This window comes from Sphaeroforma arctica (assembly GCF_001186125.1).
Source record: "Sphaeroforma arctica JP610 unplaced genomic scaffold supercont1.587, whole genome shotgun sequence".
NCBI lineage: Eukaryota > Ichthyosporea > Ichthyophonida > Sphaeroforma > Sphaeroforma arctica.
In genome coordinates, this window is record NW_014039971.1 from 28,351 (window position 1) to 51,955 (window position 23,605).

The window sequence follows — 23,605 nt, forward strand, 5'->3', positions numbered from 1 at the left end:
AGATTGTGGGGTAGGTGGTTGGTGAGTGGCTGGTTAGATTGTGGGTTAGGTGGTTGGTTTAGATTGTGGGATAGGTGGTTGGTTAGATTGTGGGTTAGGTGGTTGGCGAGTGGCTGGTAAGATTGTGTGGTAGGTGATTGGTGGATGTACTAGCGTGAGTTCAGGGAGCATCCGAACCAGCGCACAAAGATCGAGCACAGACACACGTGGGAGGGTGTCGCACAACAAGCGGGGGGCAGGCCTAAACGGTTACGTGGTCGTGGTTTAGTACTGGGCACGAACCGACGAGAAGCATTCATATATGGCACACAAACGCAAAACATTGGCTAGGGTGATGCCTATTATTAAATAAGTAGAACCCCTCCAACATACACTTCTCACAGCAGTGGGGGATGAGACAACATACTATAACAGCCAATCAATAACAACCAATCCATGTCTATCAAACAGAACGAACCACTACCAAACTAACATCTCGGATACGCATCTTGAGTAACACAACATGTCAATTGTGTGGGTATGGCTATTGCTAGAATGTGAAAGCGCTGACCTGTGTGCAATTAAAAAAGCGTGTACACGCCCTGCATGTGTGAGTACAACTTCTACATGGCATACACGAACTCTAACAGTACATATACAGTCTTTGTGTGGATATACCACTACATAAACATGCTCATATATACACACATACACATACACATGCTCGTGCCCGAGCACATACACAGACCCTCTCCTTCCTGTTCTTCACATACCTCAATGTCATATGTATCGGCAATGACAACAATGATCTTCGATGCGACCTCGCGGTAGACGGCCTTGTGATGTCTGTGTGAGTGAAGCAATATGTGAATGAAAGCAATTACGCGTGTATGTAGCTATATGTCTTGTGATGTCTGTGTGAGCAAGGCAACATGCCAATGAAAGCAAATACACGTGTATGTAGGTATATGCCTTGTGATGTGTGAGTGAGTGAAGCAATATGTGAATGAAAGCAATTACGCGTGTATGTAGGTATATGCCTCGTAATGTGTGTGTGAGCGAAGCAACATGTCATGAAAGCAAGTACGCGTGTATGTAGGTATATGCCTTGTGATGTGTGAGTGAGTGAAGCAATATGTCAATGAATGCAGTTGTGTGTGTAAGTAGATATATGATCGGACAACTTTGAGGGCGAAACAGCACGCGTAGTTGTAGTAAAACCATTAGGGCTACCACATCTTTGCCAGTTGGTGCTATACTAGACCTTGTCTTATGATAACGCATATGTGAGCTACCTTTTCCCCTAGCTATACACGCTTAGCGTACACAACAACCTGTACGTTTTCGCAACCTAGTGCTTTATACTTGCCAGAGACCGGAATGAGGTAAGTACGTATCCCTGTAAGCGCGTGCTCAGCATGAAACATAATGTATGGTCGGGCATATGCACAAGCCTATGCCACCTAACCCCAGCTCATACGCAATCACTAGCTGAGAGTACACATATCTAGATAGACCACATCTCTGTGCACAAGCCTATGCACAACCTAAGCCCAGCCCATAGGCAATCACTAGTTGAGAGTGCATGTATCTAGATAGACTACATGACATACCCAAGCATCTCGATCAGCTCATTCATAACCACGGACTGGCCCTTCCTGGTTTCCAGGCACATGATGATTTGCTCGAACGATTCTGCGGGCACAGGGAGATCACGATTCAATCACATGCGCAACCGTACGTTATACATAGTCGTGTGCAAAGCCCAACCGCGGCATGCTCAGTCGACCGTTTATGACACCACTACGGCCAACGTAACCAAAACACTGCGAGATGTATATAGTCCATAACAAGTGGTGATATGCGTATATCTACTACGGAACACTGCGAACTGTATATAGTCGATAACAAGTGGTGCTACGCGTACATCTACTACGGAACACTGCGAACTGTATATAGTCCATAACAACTCGTGCTGTGCGTATATCTACTACGGAATACTGCGAGGTGTATATAGTCCATAACAACTGGTGCTATGCGAATATCTACTACGGAATACTGCGAGGTGTATATAGCCCACAACAACTGGTGTTATGCGTATATCTACTACGGAACACTGCGAGGTGTATATGGTCCTCAACAAGTGGTGCTATGCGTATTGAGCATGAGCATGAGCGTACCTTGAATCGAGTCTGAGCTGTCATCCCGAACGCAGATGGCTTGCAATAGTGCAGGGACTATCTTGGACAAGTGCACGTCCAGGGTGGAGCCAGACACCACGGCCAAAGCCCCCAGGGCGTGTGCATTGGCTCTGTATGCCACGTGGGGTGTGTGTGGTAACGAGATAAGGCGTGGCCTGAATGTGTGGTTCTTAAAGGTGACGGGGCGAGGGATATATACGACTTGTTCAAAAATAATACGAGCACGCTGGTGCGTTGAGGGGTCGGTTGTGTCCGCGAGCGAATGCGATGTTCATTTGGTTTGCATGTGGTGGGTGTGCAAGAGCAAAGTATGTGTGCGTATATATGGCGTATGTATGTGTGTGGGCATAAACAGAGCACATTGGGTGTGTATACAGAACGTGTGTTCGTGTACATAGAGCACACATGTGATTCTATTTAGAGCGTACGTTGTGTGTATGTAGAGAGCACGTGTGCATGTGTATATAGAGTTCATGTGTGTATATATATAGAGAGAAAGAGAGGGCTGTGCTAGTGTGTGCAACCCTAAAACACGGCTGGTGTGGTTGTCAAATGCGTTTACGATGTCCACATAGAAAGTAAACTGTTTAGTTTGAGGTCAAATGGCCACACACACAACACAGCCAGTAGGAATGCAACCGCGTGCAAGTGACGGGTGGTCGATATGCGTGAGCAGGCATGGAAAAAATAAAGTGAGTTTGTATGACATTCTATGTGAACATTTGTATGTAACGAATACGCTTATATGCATACGTGATGGCTTACGTGTGTATGTATGTATGTTATAGGTATATGTGTGCGTCCGTACGCCCGTACATACGAGTGTCTACATGCGCCAATATTACCGCCATAGTATACGACAAACCCGCATGTTCACCCGCATACATACATACCTACAGACCCACCCCCAACCGTACACCAATCGTCCATATCACACACACGCCTACCCCGTAACCGGCTGGGCAATGAGCTTCGGCACAAGGAATGGCAGCACTACTTGCGACTGCGTCTTCATGACCTGCCGCAAACCCAGCAGAGCGCACTCGTTGATCTCTTCATCCTCGCTGTCCAGCGCTGCCAACATAGACGGCAGCACCTCATCAACGGCCCTACCGAGACGGGGGAGGTGATCGAGGGTAACGTGATTACGTACTACGCACGACTGATTGGGATGTGTGGTGATTGCAGAGGCGACTTAGTAGTGCTTACAGCAACAACTGGCGACGGGCTTATGGGAAACCAGTAGTGTGTATAGGAAAACATCATCCCATTCGCAGGTATGTGCATATTCAATAGATGTGATATACTTATTGTCAACGACGAAGAATATGATACCGAACTTCAAGCACGCATATGAACTCATGTAAGCCCTTGCTTGTTGCCAACGATGGTGAAAAGGAGTGTCGAACCTCAGAACCTATACAGACGCATGTGAACTCACACCTGACCACAGACTGTACGTACGAGGCCAACCGCCAGGTATACACCTACAACCAACCACAGGGCACTTACTTGTTGCCAATGACCGTGAACAGCGTGTCGAAGGTCTTGGCCGCAGCCTCGCGCACCTCACTGTCACGGTCCATCAGTGACTGGCGCACCACGGGAATAATCGACGACACAAACATGATCACCGAGTCCTTGGACGCGGCATTCATCACCTCGCTCAGACCCACACACACACCACAGCGCGTGCTCGAGTCTTCCGCATCCAGGCCTGCCAGACCGGAAAAGCGAATAGGTTAAGTGATCAAGGTTTCAGGATGTCTGCGAGACACACCACGTCACTTGTCCTGACCGTGGTTATACTGCGTCTAGTCGCCAGGTATGTGTGCTTCAGCGATTGGCGTGCTAGGCCAGGTTGTCTTTGAGATGGAGGTAGTAGAGGGTCAGGGCAATGCTTGCATGTATATGGGATGGTACCAGGTTGTCTTTGAGATGGAGGTAGTAGAGGGTCAGGGCAATGCTTGCATGTATATGGGATGGTGCCAGGTTGTCTTCGAGATGGAGGCAGTAGAGGGTCAGGGCAATGCTTGCATGTATATGGGATGGTACCAGGTTGTCGTTGAGATGGAGGTAGTAGAGGGTCAGGGCAATGCTTGCATGTATATAGGATGGCGCCATGTTGTCTTCGAGATGGAGGTAGTAGAGGGTCAGGGCAATGCTTGTATGTATATGGGACGGGTGCCGTATTGAGTCGCACTTGCAACGATGTACACGTATACACAGGCATATGACGTGTTCTACTACTCCCACTACAACTACAGCCCCGTACATAGATATAGCCAGACAGGCCAGACGGGCAAGCTCAACCCTCGCCACCGGTTAATTGCAATACGAGACATGACCAACGGATGACCACACACGGGTGTCTCCAACCACACCCATACAATCTGAGCACAATCATACACACGCGACTCATAGATGGTGTCTATAGAGCTCACCACTACCTGATTTTCACATAGCGATTGTGCGCTTTCCCCCCCCCCTTCCCCCACGCACGAATGCACACATGAAGGATGCATGTACGCTATCGAGTAACCGCTCATAAACCAAGCACCCTGCTCAACCGTTCATAAACCACGCACCTTGCTCAACCGTTTATAAACCGCGCACCTTGCTCAACCGTTTATAAACCGCGCACCTTGCTCAACCGTTTATAAACCATGCACCCTGATCTGAAGCACAGGACCGTACGCGCTCTTGAACCAAAACAGCCCATACGAGCCCACCAACTACCACCACGCCCATATGCACAGCCTTATATCTCCTACCTTCAGCCAAAATGGGTACAATCTCCGGCAGCACAAAGTCCCCGAGTTTCAGCACCACATCACCCAATGTCTGCGCCGCAATACGACGGCGGTCGTGGTTGGGCGACGACAGAGACTTCAGCAGCAGCTGCATGAGCACAGGCATGATGTCACGCAGTGTGCGGGCTGTGTTGAACACCACCACCTTCCAGATGTGCAGCGACGCCTGTAGGTGGTACGCGGTTAAGCACAATGGAGTGGGAGTGTAAGTGTAAGTGTACGTGTACGTTTGAGTGTGATTGGGAGTGGTTTTAGCATGCGGCATGGAAGTCACGTCAACGTGGCAACTGAGCATTTGCTTGTGCGGGTGTCGTTACTAGTCTTGACACAGGCACACGTCGGCCATGCATGTGCTCACGGGACACACACTAAGGCTTGGCGTACCATATTCAACATCCCTTTATACGTACTACAAAGGTACTTTGTACTTTACAAAGGTGCTCTACAAAGGTACTTTACAAGGGTACTTTACATACTTTACAAAGGTATTTTACAAAGGTGATCTACAAAAGTATTTCACAAAGGTACTTTACAAAGGTATTTTACAAAGGTACTCTACTAAGGTATTTTACTTTACAAAGGTACGTTACAAAGGTATTTTACAGAGGTGCTCTACAAAGGTGTTCTACAAAGGTACTTTATAAAGGTATTTTAAAAAGGTGCTATACAAAGCAGGCGCACAGCATACTCAGGGCCGCAACCTGGACAAGATATGCGCACTCTACACAAAAAGTAACACCCCTAAACAAGTAACAACACTGAATAAGTACCAGCCCACCACCACGACACTAGTCCACACGCAAACACCCACCTGGCGAACCAATGGCGACCCTAAACAAGTAACAACACTGAATAAGTAAAAGCCCACAACCACGACACTGGTCCACATACAAACACCTACCTGGCGAACCAATGGCGCCACATCGGACCGTCCCATGTACAGACCAGCAAACACCTGTGCCAAACGCTCCTCTCCCAAGACCTCCACCAGCGCATCCCTGGCCTCGGTTGTACCGAAATTGTCATCGTCCCCACCCGATTCGGTGGTTTTGGCACCGGATTGACCGGAAATGCGGTAAAGCAGATCACCCAAAAGATGCACGGACGACTGTCGAATACGCCAGTTGTCGTCGAAGAGACCTGATTTGATTTTGGGATGTGTTGTTTTGTGATCGCCGAAATTTGTATACGGCACTAGGAGCGAGACAGGAATGCGATCTTAATATGGCAACAAAAGGCACGGAGAGCGGCCCATAGGGTATGGGTGGTGTTTGGGTTGATGGTGATGGTGCTACTCAGACCAAACATAGATGCGAACGCACGGAACAAAATAGGGGCACGATGAAGTTAAGCTTACGCATGTATCTCATGGTTACGTTTGTCAACCCCCCCCCCAGGTGAAACGCATGACCTTAGCAAAACTATATATACATAAAGGCAGTAGAAGGGGCCTAAAATTGTCGTTGAGATCATGACCCATGTACGCTGAAAGTGATGGTGGAGTATTCCATTGGATGATGAATCCGTATACATAGACATACCCTTCTCGAGTTCGGGCAGAAGAATCTCCACGGCACTCTCGGCGTAGTTGTTGACAATCATCTGACCGGCCTTCAGTGCTGCATGGCGCACGTTCTCTGCCTCATCGGCCAATCCCTTCAGAATGGGTGGGATGACAACGGGCACGAACGGCTGTGTACATGACACGCACAAGCGTAGCACAAGGAAAGGGGCACAGGTAAGTTGGTGGGGGGGGTTTATAAAGCGTTAGATAACTACCGGCACACAATATATAAAGCGGTGGATGACTACCGGCACGCAGGGTGTGAGCACAGATGTATTAATAAGGACCAATCGAGCGATACACACGCTGATGGACTACCCCCAGGCATAACTAGAGTGTGACCGGGGCAATGGAGGGCGAAGACATCGCGGGTAGGAGAAGCCACGGGAGAAGCGACTGGGTACGCTACAGGGAGGCCCGAACAATGCGTACCATTGCACGAGCCCTGTATATACATAGCACTACACAGACCACACATACTGCCAACAAGGTGACCATAACAAGATGACCATAACAAGGTGAGCATACCAATAGATCGTCTCCAAACGAGGACGGGGTGAAGAAGAGCACCATCATGAAACCCTCACGTGTGTACGCTTCCTTCGCCGAGCAGTTGGCGATGATATCCGGCAGCAACCGCTCCAGTCGTTCCGACCCGAGGCCGTAGAGCACCTGCAGCACACCACACAGAGGTTAGTGGATGTGAAATAATACTACTGAAAGTTGGGTGCAGAGAAGCCTAAAACCGCCCGCCCGTAGTGTGTGCCGTTTACGCATCATGTGTTTTGGCAGTTGTCTCCCTTACGGGTACAAATGTCCTCCAACTCCCATACATAGACAAGGATGGTGGATGGGATGTGACATACATGTACATTATATTAGGCTGTAGAGCACCCACAGACCATCACACAGCAATAAACAGAGAGGAACATGCGACATAGTGCCTTAAATACAACAGTAAGAATAGGTCGGATTCGGCATATCAGTCAAAAAAAAATGTGGTTGTAAGAGACATAAGAGCGCACAACGACGACGGTAGGCGATGTGCTGGATGTGATTGGCATAGAAGGGTTGTGAGCCACAATCAGGAACATACTGTGTTCGTGCAGTGCTCCAATGAGTGTAGGTACCGCCGCGCGGACTGTATTGCTCACGCTATATACATTCACGCAATTCTTCAGCAAACAGCCAACATCAACTACGTACTGACCCACCGTAACAGCCAGGCACAATAACAATACGCACTGTCTTGTCCAATCGATAAGTGAGACTAAGCCTACCTCACTGAGACCTTGTGCGGCACCGCTTCGATCCACGGCGCTGTTGCCAGGTGACTTGAGCGTCTCTACCAGCCAGGGAATAAGTTCAGAGAAACTCTCCTCGCCCATACCTTGTACCATGGTACCCAGTGCCTTGGCAGACACCTCTCGGACCGCAGGACTCGAGTCCACCAGCACCTGTGTAGAGATGCACAACCACAGACGTTCTACTTGAGTTATGTGTGTTTGTACTGTGTATATTCAGGGTGCGTTGGTAATAGGTTCGTGTTCCGGGCTGAATTGCCCAGGTTTTGCCGTATAATGCGCGCGAATGTATTACAGGTGTACCGTCGTATCCGCAGTACGCACACATAAGCCAAGCCTGAAGCGAGGAGAACAGACACGTTGGCACGTTAGCACCGCTTAAGCTGCACGCCCAGGCCAAATACTTCCCACCGACTTAGTCGTGTACATGCGTGCGTGTGAGTGTAACTATGTATGTCTGCGAGGCCTGTCAGTGAGTGCGTGCTACTGATTGTTTTAAGAGTGTACAAAATGTACTTTAAGGGCATCATATGTACTTATACAGGCAAGCAAGCACGATCACATCAATCGATAGACTACATGCTAGCCCGGGAAACCGATACACCAACGATCATCCAATCTCACACTCAACTCATACACAGCACATAGAACGCGCACCTCTCGTAGCCCTGGGAGTACTATATTGAGGTAAGGCTGGAGATCCTTGTGGTTGGTCAGCGACGACATATTCCCGATAATCTGCGCGGCCCACATTTTAGTCTCTGTACTTCTCTGTTTGAGTGCACGGTGCAACACAGGCATGATCAATGCCAGCGACGGGGCGTCTGTGGAGATGGGCCAATGGGAAGAGATATCAGAAACGGATACGGATGGGGAGATGGAAAGATAGATTAAATACGAATGCAGATAATCAAATGTGGGTGAGATAGACCCAATAAGAACGGACTTCAGAAGCAAGTATACGTATAGAGGAATGCGCAGCGACGGCTATAGGGCGTCTGTGAAGACCAGTAGATTCATGGATATGAGCATATGAGTGTGAATCAGATGTGCGTCATAGTCACTCTACAATGCACATGCGACTGAGTGCAGCAGAAGACTCCCTTGAAGTGAATATATGGGGTGTATGTCTAATAGTCACCCGTGGAGAGGTGCTGATAAGTGCATACACCCCACCAAAGCGTCTCAATAAAGTCACCAAAAAAAAAATTATCAAGCACAGAACCACACATCCATATACGTCTGCCAGCATATCGATTAACATTGAAGCTGTATTGAACCTTTGGCTTACATGGAGACAGTTCTTGGTGCAGGGTGCAGTGACTTCTATCAATTTTCGGTTAACCTCAAGTAAGAATACTTTTACAAAGCAGCTTAACGCCCCAATGAACAACGACACGGCACGATCGATCCGTTAAACGCGGTCCATCCAACTGCGGATTGGCAGTGGAAAGGCCGAACATATGGGAATCGCCAAGCCAACGCATTGGAACACCCTTTGACGCTGATTAGCCATACCGATGAAATGAACGAAATTGGTATCCAGCAAAGTGGTGAGACACTTCTGCGTCTTGCCATCGGGGTCCACCAGCGCCGCCAAAAGTACATCCACAATCTCTTGAATCTCTGGATTTTTGATCACACCACCGATTTTCTTCAGAGCCAATCTGCCGGCTTCCTGCTCAGGAAAAGATCGCTAAGCAGTCAGTAACTGAATTTTATGTGTGAGAAAACTATTTTAATTGTGTCTACGTATTTGGCTCATTCCATTTCCTGTCTAATTGTATGCGGAGTGAGACCCTTTTTACATATATCTAGAATGGGTGGCAAACTAGACTAGGCCGTAGACTACGCTACCCTTGCGCACACAAAAGCTGTCATACCAAAACCCGCTGTAGTTCGTCTCCATACAACACGGCATATACAAGGTCTATAAAACAGGCACCGCTTCAACCCCTGGACACCACATAGAAATGCCCTACTACGGGTGGTCTTATCCAATCCCTGCTAAATTAAACGCCCAACGAACACACCTGCACTTTGGGGTGCGAATCTGTCAGCACCTCCGCCAGTCGGGGCACAATCTGTGGCAGTGAAGACGACAGCTGATCTGGTGCACACGCTGACATGGCTCCTAACATCTCAGTTGCGCCTTGTTTAGTTCGCCATTGCTGCATCGATGGTATGATATGACGTTTTACATCAGTCAGGGATTACGGTGCAAAACAGTACCATGGCAATGGTGGGAGTTGGTTGAGTGTGCGTGTGCAAAGGGACCCGAATAGTCCAATATCTGGTCCCGGAGAGTAGCTGTCGACATAATTGGTCGTGGGGAATGGATTGGATTGTTGTATCACCGCGAACAGCACATAGCACATCTCATCTCAGACTGCTCGACGCAGGTGAGTCTGTACGTGTCGCGTGCATACACATCGAATGTGTTCGTGAGAGTGTTGGTCGTTTGATGCGTGGGTGTATTCGTATACATAAAAGTACCGTTACATGGTGCTGTCCACCCTAACAACCGCCCTATGAGACCAGTAGGGTACTCACTCTTTGCCCTGAAGAACATACTCTTTCGAGGCAGTTCCCGCAGAGGCACGTCAGGTGATTAAAATAGGAACATGCAACCCATCGCAAGCCTCAGGTGCCTGATAAAAAACCCTGCAACACGTGTTGATTCATCCACACACTTCAGCAATTTAAGTATCAACAGACCCACAACGGACATGCTCCCTAAAACCACACGCATATGGCCCACAAGCAAGTACTTTCCATCAGCCATCAGAGTTGTACGGTACGATCCCCGGTGATATCAGGAATGACAATCCCTGGTGGTATCAGGGATGTAAAGTCCCTGGTGATACTTACTACCCGTAGAAGCTCTGTGTATGTCTTACGATGGTCATATCCCAAGCCCTAGGCACAACACACCTTGTCATCCAGAGCCCTCATGAGCGACGGCAGCACCAGCTTAACACCAGGGCCCGTTTTGCTGCTCTGGCTCAGATGTTTGATGATGGCCGCAGCTGTGTCCTGTGCGGCCAGGCGCACGTTCTAAGGTGTGGGAGGGAATGTGGTGATTGTTATGCATAGTGATGAAGACTTGGCTGATATATATGGGGAAGGGAGAAACAAGGCCCCCGTGTTGGGCAAATAACTCAGAGAGACCTGTGGCTAGTGATAGGATAGAACGGGCAGCACGGCTAATGTTAGGCTGAACGACTGAACACGTACTCGAGCGTATTGTGTAAAGGCCCGCTGAGTAGCTAGCTAGGAATCCAATGGTCTTTGATCACACACGCACAGACATATACACTCTACATGTACATTCACTGCGCCTAGATAGAAACCTGACGCTTGGGTCGGTCTGCAACGGAGTAGTCGATATATCAATCTTAAGCCTCGGAGAGCCACATGCACAGCCATGCAAGACACCTGGAGTCCGCCCACTCAAACTACACGCACACACACATGCAAAGAGTCTCTTTCTCAGACACAACACCATGCAGACATTGTCCTAGTAACAAGCCAGTAGGCATTCTACCTTGAAAGTCCAACCCCCACCATAACACCCCAAGAACACACAGTGCTAGCAATCGGCTCGTCCGCAAATACCCAGAGCGCACTACACACTCCTCAACCACTTCCGACTCCCGTGGTCATTGTGAATATAGTATACCTATCGTTAGCTGTGCGTGCATACGCAGTCTAACCTGTGCGCGACCCTGCACGCTACCTACACACCTCATCGTTATCCCCGAACGCCACCAGCAGGTGTGGCAGCAGCTTAATGACGTACGGCTCAAACAAACGGCCCAGCGTCGACACCATCGTCTCAAACGCCATCAGCCCGCCCTCGCGGTGTTCCTTGCGCTTCTTGTTCTGCACCGCGTCCATGAGATCGTCCACTACCGCGTGCTTGCGCAGCGACAGAATGCCCAGGCCCTTCACCACAGCCGCCAGTCCATAGGCCGCCCCCTTGCGGTCCGAGAACTTCTTGCCCTCCAACAGCTGGTCCAGCAGCGTCTTGATCAGCTCGCCGGCGTTCTCGTCCTTGGCGTTAATCAGCGGCGGCAGGCACTTGGCCACCGCCTCCTGCACGGACTGCGAGGGTGTTTTGAGGGCCTCAAACAGCAGCGCAATGACCTTCTGCACCTTTGGATCGGTCTTGTCCAGATGCCGCGCCATGGCGCCGATGCAGATGATCGTTGCTTCGTGTACCTCGTCGTCGCTGGTGTCTGTTGTGCGTGCGAGCGTCTCCTCCATCACCGGAAGCATCTCGTTGACTGAGCTGGCACCGTGCACGTCGATCAGCTGCGACGCTGCGGCCAGCATAGCCGCGCGTACCTCAGCGTTGCGGTCTGTGAACCCGAACTGTGAGATGAACGTCATGTTCTTCTGCAGCTCGCTGTCGGAGATGTTGACGGCTGTGTGGTTGAGGGCCATGGCCAGACCCCTACGCGCCTCCCACGGATCAACAAACGGCTCAGAGATCAGATTCCTGTTGTCGTCGTACACAGGCTCGGGCATAGACAGCAACACGGGAATACGGTCCAGCAGCCCCTCTGTGATTTCGTTGGTGTAGTCGGGCAGCTCGCTCAGTGCCGCACTCAGACCCCTGACCGCGTACTCCTGGACCTCGGGCGTGGGGTTCTCCACCAGCGTGGCGATGTACCGAACTTCTTCCAGCGTGTTGATCTCCAGATCCTTGTCGTCCAGCATCTCCTCGGCGGCGGTCTTGATCGCGTCGTCGGCGTCATACTTGAGCGCGAGCACGTGCGGTTTGATTCTATTTATAGCCTGCGTCATGTCCTGCTCGTCTCTGTCGTAGTCCTCGATGGGTTGTGCGTTGAGCGCCTTCAGACACGCCAGCCGGATGGCCGCTATGGGGCTGAGCAGGCCTTGGCTCAGCAGACGCAGCACAGTGTCGTCCAGCTGGCGTGGTACCTCTGCGCCCACTAGCACGAGCGAATCCACCGCCTGTACGCGCGCGTGTGTGCGTGTGTGTGTAGGGCGTGTGAATGAAAAGTTCGGAAACAAGGGTTGTGGCTGTCTAGTGCGCATTTCCGGTATAGAGTACTTTTGCGACGTGCGGCCGTATACATGGCAGCAGGAATCAGCCTGGGTGCATGATACGGTACTTTTGGAGAGGGATGTGCGTGGGAGTGGGCTGGCACAAGAACTGTTATTGCAGAAAGGTCTGATAGATGACAATCGGTGAGAGCAAGTAGTACAGTGTGCAGGCGACAGCGTCTACCGATAATGCAGCAGCGGAGAAGAGGTGTGGGAGGTACAACTGGTTTGTGCATGTGCGTACGATGCAAAGGACAAAGCATGCAAGAGATATACAAGGTACCTATGTGCACACGTGTTACAGAACACAAAGCAAAGCTGTGGCGCTTACCTGAGCTTGTAGGTGGTCGTGCACATCCGCGACGAGAAGCAGCAGCTGTATGAGATCGCTGCGTGGGTACAACGACGACTTCATAACCGCAGGCAGATGGCGTTTAACCAGTCCGAGCGCCTGTCGCTGGACCTGTTGTGGTGTGTGTGAAGGAAAGGGTAAGCACGGATAGCTGTGGAAGTATGGGAGTGGTGCGACTTATTGTAGTGTTAGTGCTACTGACATATAAACAATCTTAAGCGATAGGCCCACGAGGATGGTTTGCGAACAGACGCGTGCGTGTGCGTATACTACCCTATGTGACTCTACAACAAACGTTGCTTCGAATGGACAACTTTGTACCGGAGCCTCACGACGTGTCAATGACCATACAAACGCATAATCACAACCAAAGTTGAGTGTGGATGTAGTCATACGAATCCATGCCCACACACGTGTGTACCAATGCACATACATTCACAGGGAAGTACGACGGCACGGGGTGCGCCAGGATGCTTCTGAGCAGCTCAAAGCAGTAGCTAAACTCCGGATTGGCTAAGCTGCGTGTTCCAGCGGTGGACATGAACAGTTTCGTCACCGCAGCGCCGACGCCTTTCTGCAGCTCTGTGTTTTCTGTACAGCGTACAGTACAAACAAAACGTGCGTCAAAACGGACCAATATCCTATGCTAGGGTATGTAGACGCGCTCGGATCATGGCTATCCACCATTGTGTGAAAGGAGAGATATATAGCAGTGTATTGCTACAGACACCTGTGGGACGCTTCGTGATACTGTAGGTTAGGTAACGAGGGTGAGTGATGCACATTGGGGGAGTGGGGCTGGCAAGTGTACTGTGTAATGGCATAAGCAAACAGACGCTGTGTGATACTTTGGCCACCCTGAAAATTCACAATAAACAAGATGAGTCAAAAAGGTACATTTAGAAGAGAGGACAATGAAATTAGGACTACTCTCTGCCAATACTGATCTTTTCTTGGACTACAACTCTCGACGATGGGACACTAACCTTCAACAGAACAGCATGGTCTGTGCAGTCAGGCGGTACACTCTTCACGACCAACATAAAACACAACACGTTAACACCACAGCATAACACACCACACAACACAACACAACACAACGCACCACAAAACACACAATACACAATACATAACACAACACAACACACCATACAACACACAACACAGCACATACTGACGTACCTTCAGCCGACAGCGTGCGGGTGTTCAGCTGCCGCAGTGTGTACTGGCACACCACCGTGGGCTGGCAGTTGGCCAAGAACTTCTTATCCAGCGACCCCATCATGGAGTACCACACCTGCTGACTCACATCCCCCACCAGCGGCGACGTCAGGAGGGGCTTCAGAATGGCCAGCATCAAGGGCGTGTTGGCCTGTTGTGGGTGCGGGTGGAGTTACAGGTTGAGGATGTCTATAGATAAACTGAGACGGAACACGAGCCTATAGATAAACTGCGATGGACCACGAGCCTATATATAAACTGCGATGGACCACGAGCCTATAGATAAACTGCAATGGACCACGAGCCTATAGATAAACTGCGAGAACAACGAGCCTATAGATTAACTGCGATGGACTACGAGCCTATAGATAAACTGCGATGGACCACGAGCTTATAGATAAACTGCGATGGACCACGAGCCTATAGATACATTGCGATGGACCACGAGCGTATAGATAAACTGCGATGGACCACGAGCCTATAGATAAACTGCGATGGACCACGAGCCTATAGATACACTGCGATGGACCACGAGCCTATAGATAAACTGCGATGGACCACGAGCCTATAGATAAACTGCGATGGACCACAAGCCTATAGATAAACTGCGATGGACCATCAGGCTACAGATAAACTGCGACGGACCACTAGCCTATAGATAAACTGCGATGGACCACCAGGCTATAGATAAACTGCGAAGGACCACCAGGCTTTAGATAGAAGGGGATCTGTAACGAGCACTGGATATGGGATTATCAGGTGATCAATCAATTTGGGGGTCCAGAGACTTACGTCCTACGACACTGCAGGCTTTTGGAGAGGGTCACTTCCGAGTTTTTTGTATACGGCTAATGAATTGTCAAGGATGCTTCTATGTGTAATACTCCAACCACACGCATAGGAGCAATCGAGCTTAAAAAGGTGCGCAAATATATATATACATCACCTGGGGCAACTAGACGACTATCCGCCTGAATCAAACATGTATAATGCTTGTTCATGAAACAAACGTGTATAGTATATAGGTATACGATATGTATACGAGAAATCAAGTTTAAAGCGGTGCACAGACACGCACACGAAAAAATACAAGCACGACCCACGTGCACATGCACATATTCATACACATGCACATCCAATATATATATATATATATATATATATATATTTATATTTATATACCAATACATATACACATATATATTATATATATATAATACCCCGTACACAATCACAATCACACTCACACTCACGCTCACACAATCCGTATATATATATATATATATATATAATACCCCGTACAGAATCACAATCACACTCACACTCACGCTCACACAATCCCGTATACAATCACACACACACACATATATATATATACATACGTATATATATATATATATATATATATACATACGTATATATATATATATATATATATATATATGTGTGTGTGTGTGTGTGTGTGCGTATATATATATGTGTGTGTGTATGTGTGTATATGTATATACATATGTGTGTATATATTAATATATATATGCACTCATACCCGGAGTTGCTTAGGATTTACTGAGCAGATCGCCAGTAGCACAGAGAACACGCGTGTGGCGTCGGTAGCAATAGCCGCCACTTCCGAGCGGATGGCGGCTTCTTTGGTGCGTTCCGCTTCGACTTGCTGTGTTATGTACAGATGGCCAGGCATGTATGAGACATAGTAACAATATCAACCGAGGGGCACTAGATCGTCTGCTGTACACGTTTAATACAGTAAGCCTGTATGCCCAGGGAGTCATTGTTGTTGTCTCACCTACAGGAGGACAACAAACCTGTTATAGTAAGCAGCACCCACCCATCCTACCCTGAGCTGTGATTAACTCACCCGTTAGGGGTTTAAGGCACATATCGGTTTCACGTGCTACACCTGTTGACCATTAGCCTATTCATTGTTATAGCAAAGTGAGCGTGGTGTTCTACGCTGCGTCGATACGCTGCGAGTGAGTCATTCTATGTTATGTACATATGGCTCTACTTGCCTCCCAGATGTAAACTCGCATGTGTGTTGTATTGTATTATACTGTACTGTGTTGTATTGTATTACACTGTACTGTGTTGTATTGTATTGTATTACACTGTACTTTGTTGCATTGTATTGTACTGTACTGTGCTGTATTGTATTGTACTGTGTTGTATTGTACTGCACTGCACTGTACTGTACTGTACTGTGTTGTATTGGATTGTACTGTGTTGTACTGTACTGTATTGTGTTGTACTGTGTTGTACTGTATTGTGTTGTATTGTACTGTATTGTATTGTACTGTACTGTGTTGTATTGTATTGTACTGTTCTGGGTTTTATTGTATTGTACTGTAATGCACTCTACTGTGTTGTATTGTACTGTACTGAGTTGTATTGTACTGTGTTGTATTGTATTGTACTGTATTGTACTGTGTTGTACTGTACTGTACTGTACTGTGTTGTATTGTACTGTACTGTGTTGTATTGTACTGTACTGTACTGTTCTGGGTTTTATTGTATTGTACTGTACTGTACTCTACTGTGTTGTATTGTACTGTACTGTACTGAGTTGTATTGCATTGTATTGTACTGTACTGTACTGTATTGTACTGTGTTGTATTGTATTGTACTGTATTGTACTGTACTGTACTGTGTTGTATTGTACTGTACTGTACTGAGTTGTATTGTATTGTATTGTATTGTATTGTATTGTATTGTACTGTACTGTGTTGTATTGTATTGTACTGTGTTGTATTGTACTGTATTGTATTGTACTGTACTGTGTTGTATTGTATTCTTACACACCTCCCTCTGATGGGCTGTCATTTTGATGGCGTTGGGGTCTTCACCTCTCTTGCGTGCCTGGTCGTCACGGATCTTCTTCTGCCAGGCTTCCTCCTCAAGATCTGCCGAGTGCATTTTAGTACCTCGTTGTGTGAGTGTACGTTTATCACCGCGTAGCAATAGCCCAGCTGTAGTTCCAGAGACTACGTACATGAACGCCAACATACTTGCCGGTATGCCAGCCTCATCAGACCCAAACATCCTGGGTCCAGGCGCAGATAGGGGGTTACTACGATCTGATACTCGGGTGATAAGTAAGACTATAAAGCGCAGGGCTGCACCCGCTAGGGAACGCATACATTCGCAAATGAAACAAGCGCGCGTACGGGCAGGATAGAACACCACTGGCAGACGCTCGCTGAGCGACCATCAGTTTGTGCGTACCTGTTTTCTTAGTGTGTGTTTGCCTGTTTTCTTAGTGTGTGCGTACCTGTTTTCTTGCCCTTCTTCGCTCGAGACGGTGCTGGGGCCTGGCTTCGTTTGATGGCTGCAAGAGTGGAGGATGGGAGGACACAGCGCAGATAGTGTTGAGCTTGTACCAGATACAATGCAAAGTGTGATCATATAATTCATACAACCGTCTACCTGCCCCCTGGAGTGCAGTTGGCGAGTGAGGTACGTAATGCACACCGCAAGCGGATATTGCGTTCTCCGGTGGGACGCTGACATGCAGCCCTGACATGCAGCCCTGACGCGAGCGTTCTCTAGCAATGGAAGCGCTGATTCCGGCTAAACATAGCTTGCACAGTGCGTGCGTCGACACGCACTTATCTGCTAATGCAAACAAAAATCCGTTCATATATTCATCATCTGTATCCCGCCCTACGCACATATCGCCCATCTTGGTCCTCGTGGCTAACATATTGCCAGCACGCGCACACAACGGATTGACCACAGCGCAAAGCCCCGACTATTCGCACGCCTTACACGCGTCGGCGCGGCATTGGCGACCTCCGCAAAGCATCAACATGCAATCGTAAACAGAGTGCACTTGTTGTTATATAGCTCCTCCGCCGGGGTGGTGCAAACATCCATCTTATCGCATTCACTGATATACAACGGCTGAGCCGAGGTCACACACAGCCCATGGCCAATAATAAACCACCCACACGTCACCATGGCGATGGCAAGAAAATCACAACCACACAACCAGAGCACTAACACACAACCAGAGCACCAACACAACACATACACTCCAAGACTTCGTTGTTGTACAGCTCTCCCTCAGGCGTGGTGTAGACATTCTTCTTGTACGCATCCACCGACAGGATCAGCGGCGAGTCGAGGCTAGCCATGGCCCATTTCAGATAAGGCAGCACCGTGGCATCACCCACATGCACCAGAAGGTCCTTGATGGCCGCAATGGCTGCCTGCTGTGTGTGCGGGTTCTGGGGAGTACGGAATACATGATGGTAGGTAAGTCCCGAGCTATCATGCGAGATGGGTGGGTGATGCGTGTGTGTGAGGCCATACGTCACCTATGTACGGTGACGCTGCGGATGATACGGCATGCCGTTCACAGCATCTTCGCTGGGCGAGTTCCGCTGAGCACCGAATGCGTTAACGGTTCGTATGCACTATCTTACTGGACTACTGTGTGTGGTGCAGGTCCATGGCCGAGCAATCGCAGACCTCTTTATGCTATCCGTGCCGTGTACATGAGCTTCGAAGTGAGCGAGTAGAGCTTGGGGCGATGCGCTTGAGTCAGAGACGTTTGGTGAGATGTGCTTGTGAGTTGGGACGATGTTCGGTTAGGCACACATCTATCCATGCAGCAACCCGCATCAAACACACCGCACACGCGGACAGTGCTTTCCTTAATTACGGCTCACGATTTCACTTTGTCTTAGAGGGCATGAGCCTATCTGAGCAGCAACTGACGAGTAGCCAACTACACCTGCGACACCGCACACAGCGCTGCAGAGAAGCACTCACATGCCACCAGCAGTACTATTAAAGGTGAAATCGGCCCTACACCCGTGTGGTGTTCACATGCAGTGGTACCTATAGAGATCGATGTGTGTAGGTATGTGTGTGTGCATACAAACAACATATACATGCCTATGCAGAGCACGTACGAGCATTTTTCTGGCGCATACCTCGCTTCCTACCCCGAGATCACCGGTTGTCAGTGCGATTACTTCCTCCAGATTGTCTCTGATGAAACTCTCAATATCCACTTGCGCGTGCCGCAGCATACGATGGTAGGCTTTCTTGGACCCTGCAGGGCAATAGACTCTGGTATCAGCTTAAACCCAGGTAAAGTGAAGAAGCGCGTGTACACATAGAAACCGGCAATTGCGCTTTTATGGATGCAGACGGTACTCATCCCGAAGTACGCACATGAAACGAAAGGCGAATGTATACATGAACGTTCTTTCGCAAGTTATACTCGAGCCCCCTCATATAGTATACATATACAGATATATGCAGATCTGGTGTGCACTTAGATCAATTGTTATCTTACCTACTCGGGGATGATTGTTGTTATCTTACCTACTCGGGGATGATTGAAAACCAAAAGTGACTTCAGGGCCATATGTTCATGGGTACTTTTCGTACCGTTGCCGCTCACGCCGCAGATTGCGGTGGCGGTTAGCATCAGGAACTCTTTGTTCTGAGTCAGTGGGATCTAAAGCCGATAAAGAAAATTTGGACAAATTTAGGAACACTCGGTGACCCTATTGTAGCTACATATACCAAATACACAAGTATACACGTCAAATATGTGCATATATGTACTTGCATATGTAAACTTGCTTCAGTTGTACATGGATATGTGTTTGAATCCAATCCACTACGAATCACCATGCAATCTCAACCAACCACACGAACCTGCCTTAGCGACCAACTGCACACATGACAAGCGCAAACACACACCTCAGGCTCCAGGAATAGCGCATCAAACACACTGAGTAAGACATCCAGCTTCTCGTCCACATCCCTATCGTCCCGCACGGCGCCGCTAACGGCCGCCACACACTGCCGGCGCACACCCACATCCTCAGACACACTCAGGCGTAGCACAGCAGCCACCCAGGGGCTTTGCGCATTGACCCATTCGCCGGGGTTGGCCGAGAGTACGCAGGTGGATAGTCGAGCAATGCTGCGTTGGAGGGGCACGTCTGCGTTGGCCAGCAGTTTGGGGCTGCACAGGACTTCCATGGTGGTGATGACGTTGCGGAGATCGCCGCCTTTCTTCAACGGCAGCGCTGTGGGGTAGAGTGGGGAGGAAGGGGGAGGGAAAGGATGAGGGTGGATGTGTTCGTAGAGATGAGGGTTGATGTGTTCATAGAAGTATTGCACTCCGGGAGTGATTGTACACACACATACAGCTCATGCTGTCGTCTTGATAGTTCTGCAAGTACCTACACACTCTCTCATACAATAAAGCCGTGCCACCAACATACATACATACATACCCACACTCGCATTGTCCCCCTGTGTCCACGCCAGCAGGTAGTACGCCGCATATGTCGCATCCGCCACCGCCGCGTGCGCAGGTTTAGCCACAGCGCTGTCAATGATGGCCAGAAGATTAGGCACCAAACTGGCGCACACGTCCTTAGTGCAGCTAGAGGTTGCAACTCCGCAGGAGAGTGTTTTGAGGGCTGCTGAGCGGCAGGTTGGCTTGGCCTTGGGTGTGAGGTAGTTGTTAGCAAAGGCGTCCAGAACCTTCTGGGGAAGTACGGAGACAAACGGCAGCCACTGCTCTACGGCAGAGAACTCGGCCAGCTGCGCGGTTTCATTGGCTATTATAAATAGAAAGATAGGCGGGATTTCATCATGAGGAACGCAATGGCCCAATAAGTATGGTCACAGGGAGAAACCAGACTTGGTGTACTTATATAAAGCATCAAAGAGAACCCTATGTATGAAATTGGTACAACCCCAATACCATCTGCGCACAGGGTGCAGAAGATCTAAATCAGCAAGAAAAAAAACCCCCCCTACGTGTTCACGAACATACACACGCAGTAGAGGAACTGCAACCCATGTCACTAACCCGAAACAGAGACTGCGATACACAACAGCAACCATCCATGCCACAAGCCCCAAGGGCTACCAACACCCCCCCCCCCAACCCCTCTCGGCCCCAAGGGAAATCACACTCCCTGGGTCGCAACCATACCTTTGTGCTCGCGTATGCACATGCACTACATAACCGGCGACAGTGCTTATAACAGCGATGCCATACACAAACCTATAGCCAAATGACTGGCATGCTACACACCTTCCTTATCCGCCGCCGCCAGCGCAGCCGTCACCACATCGGCAGCCACTTGCTGCTTCGTAGTGTCGTGCGCAGCCTTTGCCACAGCCTCCAAGGCCTGAGCCACATGCACCTTGTGTGCCCAAGCGGACACCTTGACCGGTCCTTTTCCGCTGACCATGTCCACCAGTCCACTTGTGAGCGTGGTTAGGGACGCGGGCGAGGACAGGTGCGTGCACAGCGAGGTGCAGAACTGTGCGAGCGTGTGTGCGTGTGAGTATTCGAAGATAAGCTTGACGCCAGAGTATGCGTGCGAGAACGAATTGTACCGCTACATGTCCACCAGTGCACTTGGAGTGTGGTTTCAGACGTGGGGGAAGACAGATGCGTGCACAGAGAGGTTCATAATTCTCTATGTGAGAGACATAGAGAGTGAGAGAGATGGTGAGTGTGTGTGAGAGAGAGAGTGAGTGAGAGAGAGAGAGAGAGAGAATGTGTGTGTATGTGTGTGTATGTGTATGTATGTGCGCGTTGGGGTGAGAAGCCGAGGGTGTGAGTTAATGAAGGCTTGAAGGTTGCACAGTGAACGTACGTCATGATTTGGAGCAATGAACTGAGAGTAGACTGGAGCTTATGCAGTTCGTTGTACAATATCTGTACGTCCATGAAAGCATACGCAGACGTACAATTCCAATTAAACGGAAATGTTCAGTGGCATGAGTATGGACAAGCAATCAACTTCAAACAATCGATATCTATTAAGGAAATCATTCTCTGAACAATATGCACGGACAGCACTGGGAGGATCAATAGCTCCCATGGGTAATGTAACACTTCAAATTGTGTGCATGCGGTCTAAACAGATCGTAGGCTCCGAGAGCAGATACATGCGAAGGTACACACGCATGCCCGTAGGTCTGATGATGGTATATGGGCACATCAGGCGCACAGAACTAGTACGTCAACGCTTGACTGCTACATACACAAGCACTAGCGACCCACTCGATTGAAACAACGGTCACAGAAAGGAATATAAACAACCTGCATCCCCTGCTTAACCATACCACTATCCCGCCATCAAACTCAGAATACAGTCACCCGAAGTAACCTCACAACTGGTGCATGCCAACGAAACGCCGACCACACCGTACACAAGGTTGCACAAACCTCCACGCCGTTGTCTCGGATGTTCTCCTCTTTGTGGTTGAGAGTGTTGCGCACGGCCGACATGAAGTCGTCCACAAAGTGACTGAGATCCGACTCCAGCGAGTCCATCTGTGACGCCAAAACTAACAGTGCGCACGGGATAAGGAGTGGGGTGGGTATGAGGAGATGAGGATACCAGGACGCGGAGGCTCAGAGTGTATGTAGTGCGAATTAGACCAGAGGCACGGGGTGGCAATACAAAGTGTGGATAAATATATGAGGGATTTCTGGAGTAGTTTGAGTAAAAAGGGAGTACGCGAGAAAGCGAGGTGTAAATGAGTGATTAACCGGCGGGAAGTTGGTATCACCGTATCAGACCATGAGCCAGTTCAGTAGGCACCAGAGGCAGACCCAGCCTAACGCGTAACCAATGCGAGACATAATGTGCGGACTTGGTTGCGGCCTGTAGTCAGATATGCCTCGTTTGTTGCACACCGCTGAGCCTCTAAAATCCATCTATTCAACGCACCACAGAACACTTGCTCGAGCTCACACGCCATCGCGTAGTCCGAACACAAACGGGTGAGGGACTGAGTGTACCATGACAGATGCTGACTGTAGACTCTTGTGGACAAGCTCAAGTCTTGCGACCGGGCGAGTGAATTGACTCCCACACCCGAGCGGGACATAGCGGCTTGGACACGCACGCAGATGCTTTTCACCGCACTTGTCCAATACTATACACATACACTCTACTGCCATCGTACTCTTACTTGATACAGACACTCTACTGCCAACGTACTCATACTTCATTCAGACACTCTACTGCCATCGTACTCTTACTTGATACAGACACTCTACTGCCAACGTACTCATACTT

At 49.2% G+C, this 23,605-nt stretch overlaps 1 protein-coding gene across 1 annotated transcript in view; it reads right to left on the bottom strand.

The window, feature by feature from the left end:
• Positions 1–45: 45 nt before the first annotated feature.
• SARC_07418 (hypothetical protein) overlaps positions 46–23,605 on the bottom strand; it is a gene marked incomplete at both ends in the record, with an annotated part of 29,142 nt that continues 5,582 nt past the window's right edge. Inside the window, 29 exons of the mRNA XM_014298649.1 lie at positions 46–149; positions 728–825; positions 1,593–1,674; positions 2,160–2,290; positions 3,128–3,289; positions 3,693–3,897; positions 4,955–5,159; positions 5,895–6,133; positions 6,535–6,685; positions 7,086–7,229; positions 7,838–8,014; positions 8,519–8,685; positions 9,380–9,539; positions 9,895–10,032; positions 10,796–10,918; positions 11,609–12,844; positions 13,269–13,400; positions 13,723–13,880; positions 14,472–14,661; positions 16,057–16,182; positions 17,328–17,428; positions 17,797–17,853; positions 18,559–18,754; positions 19,466–19,587; positions 19,863–19,998; positions 20,247–20,578; positions 20,789–21,118; positions 21,601–21,832; positions 22,747–22,868. Coding sequence (XP_014154124.1) covers positions 46–149; positions 728–825; positions 1,593–1,674; positions 2,160–2,290; positions 3,128–3,289; positions 3,693–3,897; positions 4,955–5,159; positions 5,895–6,133; positions 6,535–6,685; positions 7,086–7,229; positions 7,838–8,014; positions 8,519–8,685; positions 9,380–9,539; positions 9,895–10,032; positions 10,796–10,918; positions 11,609–12,844; positions 13,269–13,400; positions 13,723–13,880; positions 14,472–14,661; positions 16,057–16,182; positions 17,328–17,428; positions 17,797–17,853; positions 18,559–18,754; positions 19,466–19,587; positions 19,863–19,998; positions 20,247–20,578; positions 20,789–21,118; positions 21,601–21,832; positions 22,747–22,868 — 5,756 coding nt within the window. The remainder of the gene's footprint in view (positions 150–727; positions 826–1,592; positions 1,675–2,159; positions 2,291–3,127; positions 3,290–3,692; positions 3,898–4,954; positions 5,160–5,894; positions 6,134–6,534; positions 6,686–7,085; positions 7,230–7,837; positions 8,015–8,518; positions 8,686–9,379; positions 9,540–9,894; positions 10,033–10,795; positions 10,919–11,608; positions 12,845–13,268; positions 13,401–13,722; positions 13,881–14,471; positions 14,662–16,056; positions 16,183–17,327; positions 17,429–17,796; positions 17,854–18,558; positions 18,755–19,465; positions 19,588–19,862; positions 19,999–20,246; positions 20,579–20,788; positions 21,119–21,600; positions 21,833–22,746; positions 22,869–23,605) is intronic.